At 40.8% G+C, this 11,626-nt stretch overlaps 2 protein-coding genes across 3 annotated transcripts in view; one reads left to right on the plus strand and one right to left on the minus strand.

Moving 5' to 3' along the window:
• The window catches only part of LOC133630909 (mitochondrial adenyl nucleotide antiporter SLC25A24-like), a 41,242-nt gene extending 40,685 nt beyond the window's left edge, over positions 1-557 (minus strand). Inside the window, exon 1 of the mRNA XM_062022753.1 lies at positions 415-557. The gene's annotated coding sequence lies outside the window, so the exon portion shown is untranslated. The remainder of the gene's footprint in view (positions 1-414) is intronic.
• Positions 492-11,178, plus strand: prpf38b (pre-mRNA processing factor 38B). 2 transcript variants are annotated; one of them, XM_062022755.1, is made up of 6 exons: positions 492-932; positions 1,793-1,861; positions 2,030-2,181; positions 2,250-2,310; positions 6,827-7,062; positions 10,098-11,177. In XM_062022755.1, the coding sequence occupies exons 1-6, from the start codon at positions 744-746 to the stop codon at positions 10,747-10,749; spliced, it is 1,359 nt and encodes a 452-aa protein (XP_061878739.1). In that variant the 5' UTR covers positions 492-743; the 3' UTR covers positions 10,750-11,177. The 2 variants fall into 2 exon arrangements, with proteins under 2 accessions (XP_061878739.1, XP_061878738.1); XM_062022754.1 differs by lacking the exons at positions 492-932; positions 1,793-1,861; positions 2,030-2,181 and adding an exon at positions 2,451-6,340 and having other exon boundaries at positions 2,291-2,310; positions 10,098-11,178.
• Positions 11,179-11,626: the final 448 nt, after the last annotated feature.

The raw sequence follows: 11,626 nt of genomic DNA on the forward strand, positions 1-11,626 counted from the left end.
AAGTTAAAAACTGCAAACGAGCTTTTAATCTCCTTTAACATGTGATTTTTGTAAAGCATCTTTGAGTTTTTATGAGAAGTGATATATGAAATTTATGAATTCTATTTTCCACATAAATATTTTCAGAGCGCGACTGTTTCATTAGCACGCATGCGTTCTGACGCGGTGACGTCACACATTCGTGAATCAAAATATACTGCAGTATAATTTATTTTGAAAATATAGTCTCACTAGCGACAAGATAGTCTAAGACTAACAATATGTTTTGAAGAAAACATTTTCATAAGAAGCATGGAAATGAAGTAAAAACTAGCCTCCGGATGAGTCGTCTATTTTTTCATCATTCAATAAAGCACCGACAGAAAATCAAAGGCAATTATAGATTTAAAAAAAAAAAGATGATACAGTACTTACACATGCTTTTGTTTGTGTTAAGATCCAAATTTAAAGCATTCAGTAAAAGCTTGTAAAATGTTGACGTAGGGACAGCGGCTGCCATAGCGGCTCCCAGCCTACTGAATCCGCAACAAGACGCCACCTTCCACTTCCGGTTCCACCTCGCATCAGCACATTAGCTCACCACAACGGCGGGAAGTTGTTATCATCCATTTTGTATTATTTTGCTTCTAAAGAGGACACACTTGATAACAATCGGAACGGAATAGAAACAAACAGATGGATTCATAGGCGGAAGGAGACCTGCAGTACTTGAAAACAATTCGGCTTCGCGGGATTTAGCTAGCATGGCTAACCAGGCCGTTAGCAAGCCTGCGTCTGGAAAACATGGCAACGTATTGCCCCTGTGGGGCAACGAGAAGACTATGAACCTCAACCCAATGATTCTTACAAATGTTCTTTCTTCGCCATATTTCAAAGTCCAGCTGTATGAGTTAAAGACATACCATGAAGTGGTGGACGAAATCTATTTCAAGGTAATGCTCGACAATACTAATCCGCATGCTAGTTAGCTAGCGACCGCTACGTCAGGCTAACGTTTCGCTAACTGCTGCTACGGTTCAAGTCGCCAAGAAATGTATAAACGTGGTCATGAGCATTTGTATTTGTCTAATTTTACGCAGCGTGTCGAATTTGGTCACAATATTTATAGCTATGGGCTGTTGACCATGCTAACGCCTGAAGCTAATAGCTAACAGTGGGCTCTTGTATGCAAGTCAATCAGGTATTAACTTGTGGGTGTTAAAATACTCAAATGGCTAGACAAACACAACTAACCACAAGTATCAGTCATTGGCAACTATATTTGTTTGCCCTCATGTTTTAAAATGAGTGCAAACGCTCCTCTCACTAGTTAGTAATAGCGGCCACATTGCATAACAAGAATGTTGAATGTTGTTTTACCATGAATTGATTAACGTGGACCCCGACTTAAACAAGTTGAAAAACTTATTCGGGTGTTACCATTTAGTGGTCAATTGTACGGAATATGTACTGTACTGTGCAATCTACTAATATAAGTTTCAATCAATCAATCAACAAGAATGAATAGAAAGACATGGAACTATCCACAAAATCTAACAGCCCAGAAGTAAACCAAGTGGTGCTAGCTCGCTCCTCCTGCTGCTAAACAGCTATAGTTTCACAATAGGAGTAAACACCGCCTTCCGCTCGAATGCAGCTGAGATAGGCTCCAGCACCCCCCCAAAAGGGACAAGCGGTAGAAAATGGATGGATGGACAATACAAGTTAAAGCCTATCATGCTCACGAGAAGACTTTTATATTTGCCCACTGTAGTCTAATTATGTGGGAATGTTAATTGTGCCATCTGTGCAGGTGACTCATGTTGAGCCATGGGAGAAAGGAAGTAGAAAGACTGCAGGTCAGACTGGAATGTGCGGAGGGGTAAGTGAGAAGTACGTGCTTTTTCTATTCCCCATCCTTTACCCCCCTTGTATAATCATCTTTAGCATCACGTACAGTATCCACTACTGTTATTGTAATATATCTTAGAATGTTTTCTTTTTTTATGTACAATGAGTTGCTCTATAGACTTGTCTTCATCCATACTAGGTTCGCGGGGTCGGCACGGGAGGCATTGTGTCAACGGCCTTCTGTCTATTGTACAAACTGTTTACTCTGAAGTTGACACGCAAACAGCTGATGGGTCTGATCACTCACACAGACTCGCCCTACATCCGAGCACTTGGTTTCATGTACATACGGTAAGGCTCTTCATTAGGGACAGAACATGGAACTGTGATTCTTCATGGTGTTTTCTTACCTCTTTTAGATACACACAGCCCCCGTCAGATTTAGTAGACTGGTATGATGACTTCATGGATGATGAGGAGGTATGTCATGCCTGGTAATACTTTTATGTTTCTATTTCTCGCCATGAAACAACTTGTGCATTTGAAACTGACCCTCTCCTTCTCCTGCTGTGATGCGCTGATTTTTCACCTTTGCCTTCATTTGGCTTAATTACCTGCAGTGTTGTCCCCTAAACCTGAGTAGCTAGGTTACTTGCTCACTGCCACGCTGCTGGTTGTTTTCAGGGTAAGTACCTCAAATGATGCAGAGCACATATTTCATTAGTCTTTTGTGATATATATTATATAAAAGGCATGTCCATATGCTTTCGGCAAGATTTTACCTGGGCTTGTTGCACAAAAAGAATATTATCTATAATTGGGAATTGCATCGTTTTGCTATGATATAACAATGCTATTACACTCACTGGACGCTTTTATTAGGTACACCTGCACAATCTTAGTGCTGTACTCAAGCACAGTATGCGACCATGGTCCTAGCATGCTTGCGATCGCTTCTCCCGCCAGTTATTAATAAAACAAAAGTGCAATTTGCATAACAAATATAAATATGTAAAGAGACTCGATTTTGCTCATTTTGGCGACTTTTAAAAGAAAATCGGATTCCCGGACAAGAGCGCACCGGGATATTAGCCGCACCCACAACATTTTTGAAGAACTTTTTTTTTCCCATACATTAGCCGCACCGGACTGTAAGCCGCAGATAAATACATTGTGAAATAAGTTTTTTACTCAAAAATATTATGTTTATTTGCATACCATAATTGTTTCCAAACAATGTCTGTAAAATGGCAGTAAAATGGCTAATCAAAGACAACAGAAGACACCGTAATGGTCCCCAGCTGCGAAAGCTAGCTCTCCAATTAGCTTAATAGGCTCAATAACTCCACGGTGACGTTTTGGTGAATTTACTGAGGAGTTTGTTCAACTGAAACAATACAAACAGAATGCCATTGTAAGTTAATAATACCAACACAGACACTCTTAGATGTGTCAGCATATTAGCTAATGCTAACAACGCTAGCTTCATTACATTGCAATAGCGTGTACAAATATGCATGGAAACACTCCCACAGACATCACACATGGGACGGTTTAGTAAGTATGAATTGTTTGTTAAATTGTGAAACTTACAAATGTTGCTGAGAGGAATGAACAAAATATTTTGAGCAGAAACGCTATGGACGGTTATACTTTCAGGTCAAAGCAACACGGGAAGCACATTTTCAACTCGCAGCACTTGCAGTGAGTGAACTCGTCCAAAAGATGGCGCTATAGCACAAATAAAAAACAATTTCGGTGTCTGCTTGGATTTACTAAAAACTATTGAACACAAATAAGTATGGCAATTAGCAAAAAATAAATCCATAAATTAGCCATACCGTTTTGTAAGCAGCAGGGTTCAAAATGTAGGAAAAAAGTAGTGCTTTATAGTTTGGAAGTCACGTTAAGTTTATTTTATTAAAGTACTTGGTAATTATCAAAGTTGTGTACATTATAAATCAGCATTCTTCTCCCAGATTCCGCAAACTGCTAATCTAACACACCTGCTCTGTTTCGATTAGTTTGGGTCAGCTCCACCTGTATGTGTGTATACACAGTACATACAATAGTAGCATTTGGTAATGTAGGCTCGGGCCCCCTGTAAAGTAAGGTTGCATGATATACCGTATTTTTCGGACTATTAAGTCGCTCCGGAGTATACGTCGCACCGGCCGAAAATGCACAATAAAGAAGGAAAAAAACATATATACGTCGCACTGGAGTATAAATTGCATTTTTGGGGGAAATTATTTGATAAAATCCAACACCAAGAATAGACATTTGAAAGGCAATTTAAAATAAATAAAGAATAGTGAACTACAGGCTGAATAAGTGTACGCCATATGACGCACAAATAACCAACTGAGAACGTGCATGGTATGTTAACGTAACATATTATGGTAAGAGTCATTCAAATAACTATAACATATAGAACATGCTATAATAATAATAATAATTATACCTGGGATTTATATAGCGCTTTTCTAAGTACCCAAAGTCGCTTTACATGTTTTTCTGAACCCATCAATCATTCACACCTTCTGTGGAATATATACCTACTGGGATAGGCATCTGCTGACTGAAGCCTTGCTTTTGAAGAATCCTCCATCAAGTCTTTTATTGGGCGCCAAACAATCATCCATGCCACACCCACTTCAAGTCCATTGAAGTGGATTGCTATACGTTTACCAAACTATCTGTCACTCCCGATCGCTAAATCCGATGAAATCTTCCTCCCCGGTGTCGCCTCTGGTATGTCCTTTCTTTCTGCTGCTCGATCGCCGTTCTCTGCTGCATATTTCACTACGTCCAGCTTGAAATTTGCAGTATATGATATCCTTTTCGGTGCCATTTTAGTTCAGCCCTTCTCAGTTTTTATAAGTTACCGCCAATGTTGATGTGATCCATTTTAATAGCTACGGCAGTAGCGTATAGCATATAGCAGTTAGCATACCATGACCCACAATGCACTTCTGCCATAACCCGCCCCCGCCGAATTCTTATCGGTTGACGTGTGAGTGACGATTGCTGACGTGTGTGTGACGATTGCTGACATTTGCTTCGTCTCTTACGCGAATTAGATAAATAATATGATCCACAATGCACTTCTGCCATGACCCTCCCCCGCCGAATTCTTATTGGTTGACGTGTGAGTGACGATTGCTGGCGTGTGTGTGACAATTGCTGCTGTTTGCTTCGTCTCTTACACGAATGAGATAAATAATATTATTTGATATTTTACGGTAATGTGTTAATAATTTCACACATAAGTCGCTCCGGAGTATATGTCGCACCCACGGCCAAACTATGAAAAAAACTGCGACTTATAATCCGAAAAGTACGGTACATTTGGCCGACAATAAAGCTTTTGATACTATCGTCATATCGTGATAATGCATGTTGACACATTGTGTCCCGCAAATTTGACAGCAAAAAGTGAACGCATTATCTTTAGCATTCTTGTTAGCTGCTAACGTCCCTCCACAGTGCAAAGTCATTTCCAAGACAGCAATTCTCACCTCCATGCCGGCAAATAAACTGTTTCTTACAAGTATTATCACTGGAAGAGGAGGAATAGCTAAACATGCTACACTATACTCCGTACGAGGATAAGCTATTCGCTAAGCTCGCACGTAAACAAAGATGGGCGGATCGAGACACATATCCACTGTAATGATACCAAGTATAGTATCAGTATATGGACGATATTATAGCGTTTAGATTTTTTTTGGATAAAAATATTTAGTTGTTTTCATGGTTGTTTGTAGTATCAGTATTGGTATGACCGATACTATCCCCGTAACTACTTGGTATTTGATACTCAAATTTGTAGTAAGTGCTTTGTACATTTTAACAGACGTGTAGATAAAACTATTTACAGCAAAAATATATTAACAAAAAAATAGCAAGTAGATTAATAATAGTTTTGACAAAATAATAGAACCAGAATTTACACAATGTTACTGCTCGTCAGCAGCTAAATTTGGGGTCTTTTTAACCCATTTTGAACATGGTAAATCATCATTTATGTGCCAAACGTTATATCTTTATCCTTATTGCAATATATCTAGTTGAGTCAAATTATTGTGGTTGGTCTGCCCGCCAGCTAAAAATGAAAACTGTCACCTTTCATAATAGAAATAAATATAATGACTGCAAGTCATCCACAAAGTCGAAGGCCAGGGTAAATTGCACACGGCGGAGTCTATCCATTCATCCATCAATTTTCTACCGCTTGTCCCTCTCAAGTAAATTGTTTATTGCAGCTCTACTAGATCTGATTCGATATGTGCAGGTGTACCTAATGATCAGGCCAATGAATGTATTTGATTCCAGGTGTGCAACCAGGCCTCCCATTGTTGTTCTGCATTCTATTGAAATGAATAAATCGTATTTATACATTTTCATAATCCTACCCAACTGGTTAATTCCCCTGTTTTTTTCTTTAGATGCCCATTGTGCAGCAGGTGAATTGGATAGTGTATCTCAGCACTGTTGGTTTGTGTGTGTGAGTGCAAAGCGGCTGTTCTCTACCATACAAAAAAAAGTAAAGGACTGTTCAAGCGGGTGTGCACTTCCTGCCCGCTCACATCTGTGCTTCCACCGTGGGTTCCGTCGTTGCTCCACATTGGGCTGAGGGGGGGTGCCCTTTCAGCACAATGAGCATCATGTTGTTGGATTGCTCACCTCACCTATCAAACCTACCCTTTAAAGTGAAGGAAGATGGGGTGTCACTAATCTGTTACATCTCGCTGTGTGAGCACAGATGTCAGAGTCTGTTAGACAGCTTAGATGAGCCAAACTATTTGTGATATTGTTTCCTCTGTTAAAAGTAAAGACAGACACATTTGATTTTAAAGATTAAGCTAGATGAACAGAGGTGAAGGCTCAGTACTTGGTCATCACATAAAGCCTTGTTTTGACTTGATGAAACAGTGATAAGAATGCGCGTCAAGTGACTTACTGTCGGCTTCCCGCCGCCATCTGATTCCAGGAGCTGGACGTGAAGGCCGGTGGAGGCTGCGTGATGACCGTCGGCGAGATGCTGCGCTCGTTTCTCACCAAACTGGAGTGGTTCTCCACTCTGTTCCCCCGCATCCCTGTGCCCGTGCAGAAGAACATCGACCAGCAGATGAAGGCCAGGCCACGCAAGGTGGTTCAGAAGGAGCCGGTGGAGGAAGAGGAGGATTTCGGGGAGGCGGGGAGGCAAGGCGAGCGCAGACGTTCCAGGTAGTAAACTTTTTTTGTCGTACTTTGCGTTTATTTTTACATAGAATTATAAAGTTAAATTATGTTGATGTCACTGCAGTATTTTGCCAATATTTACTTTTCAGTCTCTCCAGTTTTATTTATTTGTGCGTCCTAAAATGACGAAATTCGCAGTAACTTTTCCAGATAGTTGCAAAGTTTTTAGCCGGAATTTTTTTGAATAAGATGAACTCGTGTGGTGTCATGGTTGTTTAAACAATGTGTAATGTGTTTAAGTGTATCAAAAATTGCTGAACAAATACTGTTTATGTTTCACTTGTTTTATACCAGAAATACTTCAAAGTAAATGGCGGAAGATACATTGTCAAATTACTGTACTGTGTTAATTAATTATAATTAATAATAGCAATAATTACCATATTTTCTGCACTATTAAGTGCACCGGTATATAAGCTGCACATTTTAGGGGGGGAAATATGTTTCCATATATCAGCCACACCGGACTATGAGCTGCAGATATATACGTTGTGAAATGAGTTATTTACAGATAAACATTTTGTAAATGTTAAATTAGATACCGTGATTGTTTTCCAAAGGTGTCTGTAACACGGCAGTAAAACGGTTGATCAAACAAAGCAGAAGTTATCGTCATGGACCCACTGGCTGCGAAAGCTAGCTCTCCAATCAGCTAAACAGACTAAATAACTCCACGGTCATGTTTAGGTGAATTTACTGAGGAGTTTGTAAAACTGAAACAATACAAAGAGAATGCCGTTGTAAGTTAATAATACTAACATAGAAACGCTTTGGACGACTAGAAGATGGAACGGCAATACGACTTCCGGATGGAAGGACACTGCAGTACCTGCAGTGAGCGAACGTGTCCAAAAAAATGGCCGCATAGCGTTTTATAAGCCGCATGGTTTAAAGCATAGGGAAAAAGTAGTGGCTTAAAGTCTGGAATTTATGGTAATTATAATTACAGAACTAGACACCACCAAAGGCTTCTTTTTTGTCTGCTGTCTACTCTTGTCAGCGAAATGCAAACATTGTCTGTGTATGTTTTGCGCTTAAAGTGTTTTCCCATTTTAAACATTAATTTATGTTCCAACACATTTGTCAACTGATAAGAGCGATCTGTAGCGATCATTTTTGTTGGTAAATGACATGAGAGATTATCACACGTCAACATCTCTAACATGTCAATGCTGCCTCTTTACAAGCTCAGCATTGCAAATGGAAATCAGTTCTCAATTGTCTCACCATGGATAATTAAAGGTTATATAAATATAAATAAATTACACGTAAACTAGGAAGTAAATGTTATTATATGGCATTACCAAGAAGTCTGCTGTAGACAGGAACAGGAAGTAGGTCTGAGCTATGCAGGAGGATTGTCCCGTTTGAGCATTAAAGAGTTGATAGATTACACGTTGTTGTTCCTGCTTCATCAACACAAGAAACAAACATTTGTTTTGATTAGACCAGGGATCGGCAACACAAAATATTGAAAAAGCCATATTGGACCAAAAATACAAAAAAACAAATTTGTATTCCTTGACCAAAATAAGCTCTGAAATCATGTATTGTGCGTCATTGTAGGTCAAACCATTCAAAAGTTAATTTCCATGGCGGCCATCTTGGATTTTGGGCTTTCACAAAATTTGTCTGCCATTTTAAAAGATACACCATGGCCAAATTTTTTTAGTAACACTCCTAGATGAAAAATGCATTGAGAAACGGACCTTTCCTCTCCATGGTCACGGAAATGTCTGAGATGACCCAACTAAGCAGCAAAAAATTAAGTCTTATATAAGTGATATAATGAAGTCAAAACATGATATAAGTGTCTATATGGGGACGGCGTGGCGAAGTTGGTAGAGTGGCCGTGCCAGCAATCGGAAGGTTGCTGGTTACTGGGGTTCAATCCTCACCTTCTACCATCCTAGTCACGTCCGTTGTGTCCTTGGGCAAGACACTTCACCCTTGCTCCTGATGGCTGCTGGTTAGCGCCTTGCATGGCAGCTCCCGCCATCAGTGTGTGAATGTGTGTGTGAATGGGTGAATGTGGAAATACTGTCAAAGCGCTTTGAGTACCTTGAAGGTAGAAAAGCGCAATACAAGTATAACCCATTTATCATTTATATTAGCCTACTGTCAAAATGACTGTGTCGCAGGCTGACAAATCTTTGTTGACAGAAATGTTGAAATATATTTAGTCTACCCATTTTTACAACATTGGAAAACGCAGGCTTCTCAGAGGGTGTGATAACTCTTCTAAATTACTGGCTTAGAATGGCCAAAGGTATAGGTGTGTGTGTCCAAATTAAAGGAAACGGCAGGCTGTCTTCTAATGTATTTATAACTATCCATGCAAGATGGGTTACGTTTGCTGTGGTCTATAACGGCACACAAACAACTATCAGAAATGCAGGCAATATTACATACAGGTAATATGTCATGAGAAATGCATATATAAATTAAATACACAGAGGACATGGGAAATTAAATGAGCTCAAATATACCTACGAGTGAGGCATAATGATGCATTACGTACATAAAGTTAGCCTAAATAGCATGTTAGCATCGATTAGCTTGCAGTCATGCACTGACCCAATATTCTTGATAAGCACTCCACACAAATCAATAACATCAACAACTTTGTGCATTCATGCACAGCATAAAAAGATTGGTGGACAAAATGAGACTAAAGAATGAGTGGCATAAAATATGTATTTTTCTGGCATCATTAAAGAAAGTTGTACATGTAAACTATTTTCATACATTTCTGAAAAAGCTCCAGGGAGCCACTAGGGCTGCGCTAAAGAGCCGCAGGTTGCAGACCCCCAGATTAGACGGTTACATGTGCATTTGGGTGCAGCTCAGAGCCGAAATGGATTGGCAAAAATATGCAGAGGTGTTACGAGACTGCGCATAATTTGCGTAGATTTGTTGACTTTACGTGAACTGGCGCGATCAGGACATTGCAGGTTCCTGGAGGGACTGACTTATTGGTAGCATTGCTGTTAATTGTTGCCATTGTTTTCATTGACCAGGACCCCCAGGCGGACCCCGAGCCCAAGGCGCTCTCCGAAACGGTCGAGGAGCCGGAGCCACCATCGCGAACGAGAGCGCCACGGCCCCAGCTTTGACCGCGAGCTGGAAAGGGAGAGGGAACGCCAGAGGAAGGAGCGTGACGGCCGTGACAGGGACAGAGGGGACCGGGAAAGGAGGCGATCCCGCAGCGCAGAGAGGAACCACCAAGAACGGCGTGAGCGTAGAAGAAGTTGCAGCAGCAGCCGCGACCGAAGGAGAGAGCTGCGAGACAAAGAGCGTGACGCAGGCGACGACCGCAGCAAGAGAAAGGAGCGGGACCACCATCGAGATCGGCCCGCTGAGAAAGAGAAGTCCAAAGAGCGAAAGAGCAAGGGGGAAAGCGACGACAGGCGCCACAAAGACGACAGGGAGCGACACAGAGAAGAGCGCAAGGCCAAGAAGTCAAGCCGAAGTGGAAGCCGGGAGAAGCGGCACAAAAGCGGAGGCGAGGAGAAGAGCAGGAAACAGGATGGCAGCCACAGCAGAGAGAAGGAAAGAGACGGCGAGCAGCGCCCTCACAAACGCAGTCACAGCAAAGAGAGGAGCCATCACCAGCGAGAGTCCAGCAACAACAAACACGCCGTGCGGCGGAAGAGTGCGAGCATCGAATAAATGTTTGTTTTTGTCTAAATCTCACTTTGTGCGAATGTCATCCTGTTTGAAAATATTGTTTTCTGCCTTTTAAACCTTGTAGCCCATTTTAGTTTCCACTTGACGTTCACAGTGGGGAACATTGTCATTTTGTATACCGTTCATTGTTTGGCCCCTGGAAAATATAATTTGATGTATATATTTTCAGACCGTCGACACATCAGTGGTGTTCGTTGAACAGGTTGGGCACAAGCTTTGCAAAAAGCCATGTTTAGCTGACTACTTTGATTTCCGAAGATGTCAATAATGCATCCATGTGAAGTTGTATTTGTAGACGTCCTGAGAATGTTTTAATCCCTCAAAGGAGTCTGCAAAGGGTTCAAGTGAGCCCACACCGAGACCCCCGCTTGTCACATGTCTCGATTGTTGCATTTTGTTTTCTAATAAAAACAATTTTACAAAAATGTGGCAGTCCAATATCTTTTATTAGTACATTCTGAATAATACTCTATTTCCAACAAACTGGCAGTCAAAACACTGGACATATAAAAAAACAACTGATATATTACCTTTTACAGAAGACTAATGTATATGTAACAGTTAAAAATGCACGAATTTTATCTCAAAAGAGTTATTGTTGATGGACTGTTATTTTATTTTACTCCTTCCTGTCAAGGGCATACTGTCAGGCTTCCGTCGTTTCCTCTAGCTTCTGTAGCTCCTCCCCCTCTATTCCTTCTTGCGACGCTTAAGTGAGTTGTTAACTTCCGCGTCTCTTTCTTAGTAGCGCGCAGGCTAAGCTAACTAGCAAGCTAAGCTAAGCCTGAGAAGCTTTAAAGGCCTACTGAAATGAATTTTTTTTATTTAAACGGGGATAGCAGATCTATTCTATGTGTCA

This window comes from Entelurus aequoreus, linkage group LG16, assembly GCF_033978785.1.
Source record: "Entelurus aequoreus isolate RoL-2023_Sb linkage group LG16, RoL_Eaeq_v1.1, whole genome shotgun sequence".
NCBI classification, from domain to species: Eukaryota; Metazoa; Chordata; class Actinopteri; order Syngnathiformes; family Syngnathidae; genus Entelurus; species Entelurus aequoreus.